The 14,810-nt window shown below is 42.7% G+C and overlaps 1 protein-coding gene across 2 annotated transcripts in view; it reads right to left on the bottom strand.

Annotated features, from left to right (window-relative positions):
• LOC146026399 (calcium-activated chloride channel regulator 1-like) overlaps window positions 1-14,810 on the bottom strand; it is a 119,301-nt gene that overhangs the window by 94,382 nt on the left and 10,109 nt on the right. Inside the window, exons 2-4 of one of the 2 annotated variants that reach the window (XM_083157043.1) lie at window positions 5,644-5,810; window positions 4,466-4,690; window positions 3,099-3,239 (exon numbers count right to left, since the gene is read on the bottom strand). In XM_083157043.1, the coding sequence (XP_083013169.1) occupies window positions 3,099-3,239; window positions 4,466-4,624 (300 nt within the window). In that variant the 5' untranslated portion in view covers window positions 4,625-4,690; window positions 5,644-5,810. The remainder of the gene's footprint in view (window positions 1-3,098; window positions 3,240-4,465; window positions 4,691-5,643; window positions 5,811-14,810) is intronic. The other variant, XM_083157042.1, reaches the window with a different exon arrangement.

Here is a 14,810-nt window from a genome sequence, read left to right as displayed (position 1 = left end):
CCCATATGTACTACTGAATTGTCTAGAACACTACTATTCAGGGGGTCCTTTCTGTATATTACTGTGTCTTGTGCGACCCACAAAAACCTCTCCCATTCCTCCTATATCAGCTGGAGTCCCTACATTGAATGCTGCTGACTGGCTCTACATGTTCTTACAACATACTTGCCTACTATTTGAGTCTCCTCTCTGGGAAAAGCCTGGACAGGAGATTCTCTGCAGCACTTATAGGGGGTGGGGCAGAGCTGGGTGTCTTTAAGCCGCGCCCCGTCATGGTAAATGCCATGATTTGTGGCTCTTCAGGGAGGGGGATCGGCTAAATGATGCAATTTGCTTTCCCTCCCTGAAGAGCCATGAATGCTAGTATTTTACTGGCAGAGAAGGGGACAGTGGGCTGGGAATGATGCGATGGCCAGGAATGTTTGAGGCTTGCCTATTCTTCCGGGGGACCGGGAGGATGACTCGATGACTCGATGACTCGATTTTCAGGACCCGAACGACCATTCCGGGAGGGTAGATAAAAATGTCTTACAACCTGTAGCATTATTGTACATGCCAACCATCAGGGCCGGTGCAAGGCACCGGAGCGCCCCAGGCGAGTCGGGCTGGGGGCGCCCCGGTGCCGGGGTGGGGGGGGGGTGGGGGGGTGGTGTGTGTGAGGTGTGGGGTGGTACCTGTCCTACCGGCGCTGTCTATTTCAATCTGGCGGCGGAGGCAGCGGGGGTCCCTGCAGTCTATTAAAAATCACGAGCGCTATCCGCCGGGCTATGCGGAAGCGCTTCTAGTGTGAAAACTCTGGCAGCACGCTGATTGGCTGAGATCAGCGTGCACCGTGCTGCCAGAGTTTTCACACTAGAAGCGCTTCCGCATAGCCCGGCGGATAGCGCTCGTGATTTTTAATAGACTGCAGGGACCCCCGCTGCCTCCGCCGCCAGATTGAAATAGACAGCGCCGGTAGGACAGGTACCCGGGCGGCATTTTCCGCCCTCCAGTGGCCGGCGCCCTAGGCAAATGCCTACGTTTGCCTAGTGGTGGCGCCGGCCCTGCCAACCATTAAAGGTGCAACATTTAGAAACACTTATGGCACCACATAAAGGTATACACAGGCACCAAGTCCAAAGCATGGTGAGTGCAGCGACTCATGTGAGGGTATGCGGTTCACCGATACGTTGTCCATGTTGACTGTGTCGACATTCAGGACGAAAACTGTGAAAAACCCATGTCAACCATTTGACTGTTGACCTTACCCAGGTCAACCTAATGCTTGTGTCGACCTAATGACCCTGTCGACCTAAAGCCATGTCGAGCTTTTGAGTTTGTCAACCTAAGGCCTGTCAACCTTCAGTAGCCAACTTAATGCTTGTCGACCTTCCTGCGGTCGAACTAATGATCCACACCTATCACCATGTTGGGGAGGTATGCATGAGGCAAGGAGAGAGGCAGTACAATTTTTTAGTTTTCGTTCAGAATGGGAGATTATTTTAGTTTGTTGTATTAACCTTACTTTAGATTTTAAATGCTTGCAGTGTTACTGTACTTTTTACATAATTTACAGTATTTGCTTCAAAAGCTCAAGTCCAACATGATCTAGTCTGCCCATGTACAGTACACACACACACACACACACACATACGGGTTAATTATTGTTTGTGAGACAGTTAACCTTCCAATACATTTTAGGAAAGGAAGGAAACGAGTACACAGAGGAAACCCAATACAAGTATGGAGAGAATAATATAAGAAGTTCATATGGGGTACTTTTGGGGATCGAACCCATGACCTCAGTGCTGTGAGGCCACAAAGCTAACCATTACACCGTCCTTACTGTTTTGTGTAGGTCTCTATGATAAAAGTGTCATTCAAACTCATTGCAATATAAAATGTACCTAAAAACCCATATTTGGGGTATTTGCACAGGTATAGTGTATACAATTCTTGCATGTCCCTTGTTTCTGTACTCTCTACTTAAGTGTTGTTGCTATTAACAGCGGTGACAAAAAGAAAGGGTGAAGCAGGTACTACATGGGACCAGGTTTCTCCTGATTGGTATCTCTCTCCATTTAAACTCTTTATAGTCTAGAAGAGTTTATAAATCTCCCCCAAAGTGTGTATTGTAAACAGTGGTGCAGAGGGGATACTGAGTGGCACGGTACCTTTAAGAAATATATTGCCGGTACGCCGTACCACTCCACATCCCCTGCACCATTTTAACTTGTTAAATAATGCCACAGGCAGTGGCAGGCTGGCACCACTGCTGTCCCGTGCCCCAGTAACAGTGCAGCACTCTAAGAGGTAATTCTGCCCCACGTCATCTTCCCATCCTTCCACACACAGTCTTCCAACCAGTCTATGGGCAAATGATAATTTACCTATTTATATATAGTTTCGCTGGGATGCCAGCTCACTATACCAATATTAATGAAGTCTAACAATGTGGATTACGGTGTGGGGCATAATGTGTAGTAGGCATTTCGGTGTGGGACATAATGTGTAATTGGCATTACCATGTGGGGCATAATGTATAATTGGCATTACGGTGTGTGGTATAATGTGTAAGATTCATTACGGTGTGTGGCATAATGTGGCCATGCCCCTATTGTCATGTAACCACTGAACTAGTTTAATATGACCACGCCCCCTCATGACACATGGCCACGGGCACTTTTGGCGTGCATGCCTACGGCAATAGTCATGCAACTTGCGCCACTGATTGTAGACTTATGCCCCATACACATGGGGCGATGAGAGCAGTGTGCCGAGCAATCTAGTATTGCTCAGATTGCTCAGCAAACCGTGCTTAGCACACACCGCTGTACCTGCACTGTGTGCTGAGCAGTCTGTCACTGCCTGTGTGCATGCTTAAAATATCTACCCAGGCAATAGCGACGCGTGGGACTGCACATTGCAGTCACCGGAGGCCATACACACAGAGAGATCCGTGTTTCATTTCTAAGCGATCTAGAATTACAGCGATAATACTTTGTAACCTTGTTTGAGTAATTCTACTACCTCTGTATCAACATTTAAACATTTTTGTCTGCTCCTGTCCTTGACGTTTTTCAATCTTAATAAGTATTGTGCTTAATAATGTAACTTGCCTTATCATAGGATTCTCTTTTCGGCCTTCCAAACATGCTGTTGCTTGACCAAGAGTTGGGAAGTAAAATTTTTGCACTTCTAATAAAAACTCTGTTTTCTGTAGCTTGCAGCATGTAGGTAGAAGCGTCTGCCACCATTTTCTGTCAACACATTTGAAAACAGAATTGAAAAAAACTGCTTATATTATATATCTTCCATGGCAGACATTTTCAGGGTAAGTCATGTAACAAATGGAAGGCGTTTCACCAGCGATTATATATGGTCTGTCAGGTCAGTCAAACATAATACAATATTCTTGTCTTGAACCATATGCATTTTGATTTGTGTGGCTCACTAACTGCAGGAACTGCTTCTGACCTCTATGGCGCTAACTCACAGAAGCCTGATTCTCATCACAGCCTTTGGAGGAGCTGACTCAGCATACTGTAACTGGCGGATACATGAACAACACGTGTAAGCAAATCTGACCCTTAATAGCACAATTATATAGACAATGATATTGAAAAAGTGAACCTAAAATGTTGAACACATAGAGGGGGTTAATCCTTAGCCACAATATTCTTGCGGGTGTGAGTCATCGCGACAGCACTTTACTGCTGCCAAGATTTGCATCCATAGAGCAGCAAGCAAATTAGTGCTAGTTTGGGCTGAAACCAGTCCACGAAGGGTGAGAGATCAGGTGCCGCTGCTGGTGATAAAGCTTGTCACACCCTATGCCGTCAATAGGACTGTTGCCAAAGTATGATATATGTAAAATAAATGTTTTTTTAGGGCATCTAGTCAAAAGGGCCACAATAAAAACTTGAGGTTGACATTGTTAAAATGTTGACAGGCAACATGTCATTTTTCAGAAAGTCAACAGTCTGACGTGACCAGGAACAGGTAATGCCCTATACACACTAGAAGAGAATTTAAAAGATATCGCTCAGAAGGGCCCTTCTACACACTCAGTATCATTAACGATGCTCGGGAGTGGGCATAGTTAATGACCACCCCCCTCCGTCTGCTAAACATGCAGATAGATCTTGGTTATATAGCCCCATGTTCAGCAGGTCCTGGTGACATCACTGAATTCATTGTTTACCGATATCATTCAGTGTGTACACTCAATGTCTCTGAACAGTGGCAACGTCAATATAGTTACCTATATCGGTGACATCGGTGATGCCTCTAGTCTTGTAGTGTGTATGGGGCTTATGTCAGCACTGGCGCACCAGAACGAAATATCAACATTTTAACTTGTCGACATGCCTACGTTATAAAAGTCAACAATCAACATCAACATTATTTTTACAATACTGTCACCACAAATGTCAAACTCTGCCCATCCACATATTATACATTATAATAAAAATAACTGGTTTACCTTTATTCTCTCAATTAACTTTCCATTTTCAGGAATCTTTGGGCTTATTGCAATAATAATGTCTTCATATCCATTATCTTTGATTTTCACCAATGAGTCTCTTGCAGAAAGTGTCACTTCTAGCATAGAAATGAAAACGAAAACCCCAACAACCTTCATTGTTGTCTCTCCGGGATTACCAGCTTCTTGTTGTACTTGTTATATAAGTTTCTGTGTAGTAAATCCCTAATAAAAATTAGCATAAAGTAATAGGTAACAATTTAACAACTGGTTATGGAACAAATTTCTCAACATACTGCGGCAAATTTACTAAGATGTGTATTCTACTGCACATGTGATGTTGCTACAGTATGAGCAACCAATCAGAATCTACTTCTTATTTATTTAGCACCCTCTAGAATATAGTAGACAGGATCTGATTGGTTGCCCATAGCAACATCACATGTGAAGTAGAATACTCATCTTAGTAAATATCCCCCACTGTGTTTTCGGGGATTTCAACGCAAATATTAAGGGCGGGATGTACTAAAGGGAAAATGCGGTAAAACGGGGTTTTCCTATTTACCATTACCCGTCCGCCCCGTTTTCGGCTGGCAGGGTATCGCCACCCAGAGGGTGGCGATACCCTATAGAAGCCTATGGGCTTCTATCGCCGCCCGACGTCCGCCGTCCGCGCGCCCCCCCTCCCGTCCTCCTGATCTCCTCCTCCCCCAGCAGGTGTCACAGCCGGGAGGACATCCGGCTGCAGGGGGGAGGAGGAGACACAGGGGGACACTGGTAGCCGCCGGGATGTGACGGAGACCCCCGCAGACCACATCACAGGTATCGCGGGGGTCTCCATCCCCGCAACCCGATGCTAGCCGCATATGGTAGTACATATGCGGCAGCATCGCGGCGGCTGCCAGGCGAAGGGCGGCGATGTATATTAATACATCCCGCCCAAAATTATAAATGACCCCTTATGTCCTCATTTTGTAGTTCCATTTCATTGAATGAGTTCCTGTTCTTTTTACAGTTATAAAGTAAACACGGTTTATTAGTATAAAAAGCTGTAGAGATCATTGTACAATGTACACATAACTGTAAGACCTTAAAAAAGTTTTAAAATGTTCAGGTTGCTAATAATAATAATAATAATAATGATCCAAGACAAAATTTCTATTCTTTAATGATCTTACCTAAACAAGACTCCGTCTGAAGCTGCAGAGCTGTGTGCAGACCAGTCCTCAGTCCTGAAGTGGGTTTTATATCTGACTTGATACAAGTTACAACCAGGCTATATGATTTCCAATCATACGCCCCCCTTCTGTATCTCCAGACAGCCTGTGGGGTGAGGGTGACTCCTCTGTGAAAATGAAAGTCACAAAAAGTTTTCTACTTTACAAGAGAGGGAAAAAAGAAACCCAGCATGTGTTAAATTATTAATTTAGCTTTAGTATACTGTAGGTCAAATAAAAAAAATGTGTCAAAATTAGACAAAAAAACCCCATCTCTCTCCATTCACCCTCTTTCAAAAATCTTTTGCATTTTGGGAGTTGTGGATGGCTGAAATAATGTGAGACAGACATATCCAACATCATACCCAACTTCACCCTCTCTAATACCGTTATAGTATATTAGGTCTACAATGTCTAGGTCGACAATCACTACAATGACCACCATTGGTCGAACGTTAGTAGGTTGACACCTATGAATGGTTGACACACCCAAGGTGGACATTGACAAAAGTTGACACAAGCATTAGGTCGACAATGAGAAGGTCGACAGTCAAAAGATTGACATGGACACCGTCTAAGTGTACCGCGTCCCCTCGCATGTTTTGCCATGCTCCGGGCACACTATTTTATTCTCCCACCACACCCTAGTGGATGGTAGGGCATGAAATACCGCATGTCGGCACATGTCGGCTACAAAAGTGAAAAATGTGTGTCGACCTTCCCATTGTCGACCTAATGTCAATGTCATCCTTGGGTGTGTTGACCGTTCATAGGTGTTGACCTACTCACTGTCGACCAATGGTGGTCGACCTAGTGATTGTCGACCCAGGGTCCGGATGCCCTCCAATACCCCTTTCACGTTGCACCTTGGACCTGGGTTATTGCCAGTGTGGTGACACATGGATCCCAGGTGTGAAAGCACCACAGCTTATAACATACCTGCCTACTTTTGATAAAGCATGTCAGGGAGATGGTAAAGGTGGAACCTAGAAGCATGGACGTGTACTGGTACATCTGAGAATCGTGTCATAAAATGACTTACATCCACATGTAGTTGAGCCCGACAGCAGTTAGAAAGATCTTCTGTACTTGAAGAAAAGACACTGATACATGTCAGGGCGTGTACATGTTTTGTGTATTACACGTGGTTCCATATAAGCGGCCACAAGAAACCCTGGGCCTGATTCTGGTTCACTTTCAAATGCAAATTCTCTCTCTAATGGACAAAACCATGTGCACTGCAGGTGGGTCAGATGTAACATGTGCAGAGAGAGTTAGATTTGGGTGGGGTGTATTCAAACTGATATCTTTATTGCAGTGTAAAAATAAAGCAGCCAGTATTTACCCTGCACAGAATCAAAATAACACCCAAATCTAACTCTCTCCTTACATGTTACATCTGCTCCACCTGCAGTGCCCGTAGTTTTGTCCACTAGAGAGAGAATTTGCTTTTGCAAGTGAACCAGAATCAGGCCCCTTAATATGTATGTAGCTATAGGGATCATGCTTTATAACCAACGCCGGGAAATTGCATTGATGATTCCATTTAATGTATACAGTACATCTATGTACAACTATAAAATGTGGGTAAGGTGAAATCAGGGAGATTGCTAGACTCCTTATTGAGATAGGGAGATTACTACTATGTCAGGGAGTCTCCTGCAAAATGCAGGAGAGTAGGCAACTCTGGCTTATGACCTGGGTCAACCAACCTGACAATTCAACCCAGGTTATAAGAAGGGTTAAACCCAGGTTGAATTAAGGAAATTCAGGATAAGTATGGTAATACCAAAATGATCAAAGATTACATCACCTGCCGTACCAAGGGAGTGATTCACTGTGCACTGTGTCATGTGAATGTGGATCCAAATATGTCGAAATGACAAGTAAAATACTGAAACAGTGCATTCTAGAACATCGGGGCAAGAATAGAAATGCACCAACCGACCTAGGAAAGGCAAACAACTTACATTTGTGGCTGGTAATTTCCACTTTAAATACAATGGAGATCTGAATTTATTTAAAGCCTTTGGTTTGGAAACCATACATCTTGGTATCAGAGGTGGTGATTTGACGAAAGTGTTGCTTAGAAGAGAGAGCGTTTGGACCTTCAACCTAGGCACGCTTACCCCAGCAGGGATGAAAGAGTATACAAACTTCAACTCATTCTTATAAAATACAACAGGTCTTTCCATTGAATATAGTGCTCTCAGTTCTCTTATAACACCTTTTCTGTGTTGAGTCTTTATGTACTCTTTATGCTATTTAGGTCTCCATCTAATTCTTCTAACTTTTCTTGTCTCATGAATTCTTTATTAAATTATTAAAGCCCTGGAAACAGCTTTAACACTAGTTATATGCTTAATCCATTAATTTAGGGAAATATTAATAAGATATTAAACCCTGATGAGAGATGATCATAGAATGCTACTAGTTGTTTAAACTGATACATGCTGACACATGGTGTTTGAACTAAATAAGACACCATCTTTAAACGTCCATACACACCGGGCGATTATGCCCAGCGTGTATGGACAGCAATGACCGCTGTCATCGCTGGGAGAAGAACCGCTCACATACTGAGCGTCTTTCCCCCTGCCCAGCGCTGTCAGTGGGAGGCGGACGGCTTTGCATAGCACAACGCTATGCAAATCCATCCCCAAAGCCGCTCATCTGCTGGCAATGATGTGGGAGCGCGCATCACCGCTCATCACACAGGGCAGCTTTCAAACAGCAAGTTTGAGCAGTTTTCAGCTCAAAATCACCCAGAGTGTATGGGCCTTAACTCTTCCCCTTCTCATTACCAATTATAGCTCCCTCATGGTACTGTCCTATATTACCTCTTTTTTGAATTCCTCATAATCCTCTTTAATTATTGAGTCACAATTGACTCACTTTATTTAGAAAAATAAATTCCTTTATGCTTATGACCAAAATTAACCAATAAAATATATAAAGGTGTAGACAAGAGCCAGTTCAACTTTTTTTTCACAAACATGCAATATTTATAAACCTAAAACACAATAAAAGAACATTACATCAGTATACATATAATAATAATAATAATAATAATAATAATAATAATAATAATAATAATAATATACTCTATACTCCTCCTTTTTTCAATAAAATATATGTATGTAGTGCGGGATGCACTAAAGGAAAAATTCGGTAAAAACCCCGTTAACGGGGCAACCCCCACACAAATTAACCCTGTCCTGGGCTCTTTGAGACGGTGCTGGTTCCAGAAATGTCTTTATTTATTACACTTTTTCATGCTTTACAATCCACGTGCACTACAATTTATAATGGTAAAGTGTGTTGAGCAAAGCACCTGGCCAGAAGCTTAACTCAACATGCAAGGATACTGTATGCATTACACAAATTGGGGTCTGTATCGATTGATACAAAATGCCCCCCACCCGCAATGATGTGTGGGAGTGGTCGCTGAATTATAAACTTGCTTGGCCGCTCACACAAAGAGGCTGCACATGCTCATAAATGCTTATGCATTTCTAAAAATCAATTAGAATCACCTCCTCAATGTGCAACTTTTTAGCTATTTAGATGCATGAGCAATTGAAAAACATTGACCATTTGTGTGAATATCAGATATTTTGTGCACCTCAGAGTCAAGCCATGATTGTTTAAAGCCAAAGCAGAAAGAAACAATACTCACAGAAGCAAAGGGTACAGTATATTTGAGAAGTATTTATGCTTTCCCCGTGTTTGCATGGGTTTCCACTGGGTACTTCAGCTCCTCCCACACACACAGATTCCAAATACATATTGGATAAGTGTGTTTGAGTGCCCAGAGCTTTCTCAAGGCAAGTGCTAAGACCCAATATATAGAATACTAGAGAAAGCGGCGTAGCACATATCACCCTCCTGCCCGCCGAGTCAGGCCACCCGCCCTACCTCCCTTCCTCCAGCCAGCCCTTCCTTCAGCCTGCTAGCCTGCCCTTCAGTCAGCCAGCATGCCAGCTCCTCAGCACGCCAATCAGCCAGCAAACCAGCCAGTGCACTATCCCTTCAGCTGCTGAGTGTTGTTCTTAAGAGAAAAAAAAGGTTTGGCCCACCTACATTAAGCTGCAAGGGCATGTGACAATGTACACTACATATGAAGAATTGCATGAAAGGACATTCCTAATATCATATGTACGGTCACAATGTGGATGGCGAAAGGACTTACATGCGATCATGAAAGAGCAGGTGATACAATTACTGCACTTGTAGCAGCCTGGTGGCTTGACGTACACATTGGCCATAGGACGGGCCACCTCTGAGACGTCTGCATGTACCAGGCGATCTCTAAGGTTCCTACCACGTCTGTATGATAATAGTGGTTTGGACTGAGCTAACATAGTTAAATCCCTATCAGTACCCACAATAGGCCAAAGCGCATTAACAGCCATACCTACAATCGGTCTTGAGAGAGGCAGATTGCTGGTTATTCTATGTAGCTCCATATACGCCATTTTGTATGCATCATATATGTAATGTATTGTTTTTCTCATTATAATTAGTTTAGCTTAGAGTTTCGTTTCTTGAAGGAGACTCGTAAATCTTTCATAAGGGGCACAACGTTTATCTGTGTTTCTGGCTGTACGCCCAGGAGATGTGGGGGAACCAAATCTCAGTAGTGATGTGAACAAGCTGGGGTGTGACAATTAGTGAATTGTGTATAGGCAAGTAGAGATTTATGTTATGGAATGCAATTATATGTGTGAAACCCATTATGTAATAAATAAGAAAACGAATAAATGTAAGCATTAGACTAATAAACTTCAGAACATCTTTTTGACACTCCAGAGTGTGTGTGTTGATTTGATTATTCTCCTGCTAGCAGTAAAGGAACACAGGTTATTGATCAAATCCCGGAGACTAAGGACAGGCAATTGTTAGAATCCCCTCACTGAAGGTTCAGGATGGGGGAACACCTCTAACATTACATGGTGCCGAAACCCCCGGGAAAGCCAAGAAATTGGACGGAGGAATGACCAGTATCTGACCAGAGATCCCAACAAACGTCAAACCGCGGTAAGTAACAAATTGATAAGCGATTTTCGCCAATTGTTACTTGACGTGTCTTGATATCTCTGCCAGAATACTTATTTCTCTCTCTGATTCAAGCGCTTCTCATATTGTCCTGCCTCCTTGTCTCAGGGAAAATGTTATAAGGGAAAATGTTGAATATTGTCTGATTGTACCATTTGTTATAGTGATAATTGTTGCCATACAGTAGATTGTATTTGTGTTTTATGTTTACAAAGATAGAGGCAAATTCAAAATGATAAATGTGTGATGTAATATATCTTGATAGCTTTTTTGAGATCACAAAGTTCAGATAGTTGTAATTACTGTGATGGTAGTTTGAAGTGGTTTGTGACAGGCAGGAGAGAAGACAATTGTATATTTATAACCAGAACAGAAAAAGTGTAACTGGTTTTAATAAAGTAAATGGTCACCAATACCCCATATACGGCATAAGAGCATGTGTCATTAAGAGAAGAAAGGAGATAATAAAAAGAGACGAACCAGGCAGAATCTTTTGTCCATACTCTACTCATTATGTATAGCTGATCAGTTAGTAGGAAGACTGTGAAGCGGAAGGCATAAAATGATTATAGGTGTCATATAATCAGCAGGAAAGAAGTAAACTGTAGTGACAGCAACCCATTTTTCAATAATTAATACAGTACTGAAAAGTGGTACTTGGATAATTATTTGTTTATTTTAAATATTTTTTTTAAATTAAATACAAATAAAATAGTATTAATAAGTTGAGAAAAGGCAAAATGGGAACTTCTAATACCAAGGGTGGACGCACCCCTGTAGAAATAATGAGAGAAGAGATAGGTCCACATGCAGTGAAGGGAAAGGAGAGGAAAGGAGCAAGGCCAATACAAGTATACATTGTGACCGAAGACAAGAAAAAGTATGTAGCACAGGGGAAAAGAAGGAATTTTGTGAGTCCATCCTCTGGAAAGTGCTTCTGGTGTCAGAAATCCGGTCATATGAAACATCACTGTAAGCAATACAAGTCCTAAATGGAGAAGAGAAGAAATGGCCCCAAAAATACAGGACCAACAAGCTCAGACTGAAGTTTGGGCGCCCCAGTCAAGAACATTTATGCACTCCCCTCACAAAAGCAAATCAGAGTGTGAACATCACTCTACCAGGGGGAGAAGAGATCTTTTGTTTACTCGATACTGGGGCGAGCAAAACAGTGATCAGAAAAGAGGATATTCCACCTTCCCTCATTACAAACAGACCAGTAACAGCTCAAGAAGAAGTTTACCTGAACAAGACAAAGAAGATGAATATTCAGGTGCAAGGTCACCCATAAGAAATACCAGCAGAATTCCTAGTTTCACCTATATGCCCAGTGAACCTGTTGGGAGCAGATCTAATGCAAAAACTACAAGCAAGCATACTGTATCGCGGGGACAAGATTGTAATTCAAACTGCATTGAAACCCCAAGAATACAACCAGATACAAGCAGCTGTCCAGATATTCCTCTTGCAAGAACCAGCAGAGAAGACAGCGTTTGAATCTTTGTCACATCTAGGAGTTCCAGACAAGGTATGGACAAAAGGGAAGAACGATGTAGCGAAGATGAATGTACAGCTGATCATCAAGCCGAATACCGTACCAGTAGCAATATGCCAGTATCCTCTAAGCAAGGCACAAAATCAAGCTCTGGGTACGCAAGTGAAGAAGATGGAAGAATTTACAGAGGCCGTCTACGATACTGAAGAAAGGGGGACCTCTATACCCCCATGAAACCAATTGTTACAGTATGTGGATAATCTACTCAAAGCCACAACAACCAAGAAAAAGTGCAAGGAAGAAACAGTAGCACTACTCATATTCCTATCGGAAGAAGATTGCAGGGTAACTCAGCACAAGTTACAATATGCACAAGAAAAAGTCATATTCCTTGGACACTGCATCTCACAGATTACCAGGCATCTCACCACAGAGCGAGTGAAAGCAATCCTAGACGCCCCATTCCCAGACACCTTAAGAAAGAAAAGGGCATTTCTAGGTTTAACCTTGTATGTAAGAGACTGGATACTGGGAGCTTCAGCCCTCATGCAACCCCTCTATGATGCAACCAAGAAAACAGCAACCCAATCTGATGAGGAAAGACAAGCCCAGGTGGAAGCAGTTGAACAGATCAAACAAGCCAGCTGCAATACTAAAGGAAAAATGTGCTGATGTCGTTCTAGATCACACCCTCATCATTCAAGTTCTACATGCAGTGACAGAAATACTGCAACAAGCTTCTACACGGCATTTGAGTTCTGCCAGACTCACCAAGTATGAAGTAGCCTTGCTATCTGCAAGCAATGTGACTATCAAGCGATGCACAGTATTGCCACTCTACTACCTATTGATTATGAACCTGATGGTTCAATAGAAGGGAGAGTAGAAGAAGATACCTCGAGACCTATAATACATGACTGTGTATCCATGATGAAACAAGAAGTGCAACCTGATTGGAAAACTGAAGAAAAACCAATTAAATAATACAGATTTTTTTTATTTGACACCAATGGATCCAGTTATTATGTGGATGGACACCGATATGAAGGATATGCAGTGGTATCCACAAATGATGTCATGGAAGCAGAACCACTCCCAGCCGGTACCTCAGCCCAAGCAGCAGAACTAACAGCTCTGACAAGAGCCTTGGAAATGGCTGAAGGACAGTCAGTGAATATCTACACGGACTCACGTTATGCCTGGGGTGTGGCACACGACTACGCATCCATGGACAAGAAGAAATTTCCTTACTGCAACAGGAAAACCCATCAAGGATGGAGAATTGATCCAGAGAGTGACCAGAACCTTACGATTACCAAAGCAAAAGGCAGTCATAAAGACAAAGGCACACACTAAAGAAGACACAGAAGAATTAAAAGGGAATGCTTTTGCAGATGAACAAGCAAAGAAAGCAGCTGTAAAGGATAATAAAACAGCTGGAATATATGTCCAAAAAGACAAAGGCAGAAATTGATATGAAGATACTTATCAGACTACAAGAACAAGCAAAGACAGAACACAAAGTATGGGAAAAGATGGGAGCCCAGCAATCCTGTGTGGGTCTTTGGAAAAAGGAAGGAAAATGGTGCCTGCCAAGAACACTATATGCACCTATGATTCAAGTAGCCCATGGACCAGACCATAAAGGCAAGAAACAGATGACTAAGACAGTCCAAGAATATTGGCTGGCTCCAGGCTTCTTTGTGGCAACTAAGAACTACACAGACCAATGTTGGATATGCGCAGAAAACAACCCAGGAAGACGAACCAGGACAAGCATGGGACACATGCCAAAAGCATATTTTCCCTTTCCAAAGACTCCAAATAGAGTACATTCACATGCCTAAATGTGGCACGTATGAGTACGCCCTAACTTGCACAGATATCTTCAGCAGATGGCCTGAGGCTTGGCCAGTATCTAAAGCAAATGCCCTGACCACAGCCAAAAAGATAATAGCTGAAGTAGTTGCAGATATGGGGTACCAAAAGTAATAGAATCAGACAGAGGTAGTCATTACACAGGAGAAATAATGCAGAATATTATACAGGCCCACAGGTCAGTGCCCAAATCGAGAGACTTTAATGGCACTCTGAAACTAAAAGTCCAAAAAGCAATACAAGAGACTGCCAAAACATGGGTAGAATGCTTACCCCTGGCCTTATTTGCAATAAGAACAACTCCAGGATATGAGATCCTATTTAGAGTTAAACTAAAGACAGGGGGCGAAATGTAATAGGGTGCGATTTTTAGACTAAAAAAAAATCGCACCAAATCGCACCTTTAAAAATCGCATTTTTTGCCGCGAATTCGCATATGTAATGAGATGCGAATTAGCGGCAAAAAATGCGATTTGCCGCGATTTGCCGCGATTTTTAGTCATGAAAATGTGCGCATTTTCAGTCATGAAAATGTGCGCATTTTTATAAATGCGATTTTGTGCAAAAAAAAAAAGTAAAAAAATAAACGGCGTGGGGTCCCCCCTCCTAAGCATAACCAGCCCCGGGCTCATTGAGCCGGACCTGGTTCCAAAAATACGGGGGGACAAAAAGCATAGGGGTCCCCCGTATTTCTGAA

This window comes from Crinia signifera, chromosome 8 (assembly GCF_055691185.1).
Source record: "Crinia signifera chromosome 8, ASM5569118v1, whole genome shotgun sequence".
Taxonomy (NCBI): Eukaryota; Metazoa; Chordata; class Amphibia; order Anura; family Myobatrachidae; genus Crinia; species Crinia signifera.
This window is presented reverse-complemented; position numbering and strand designations above follow the sequence as displayed.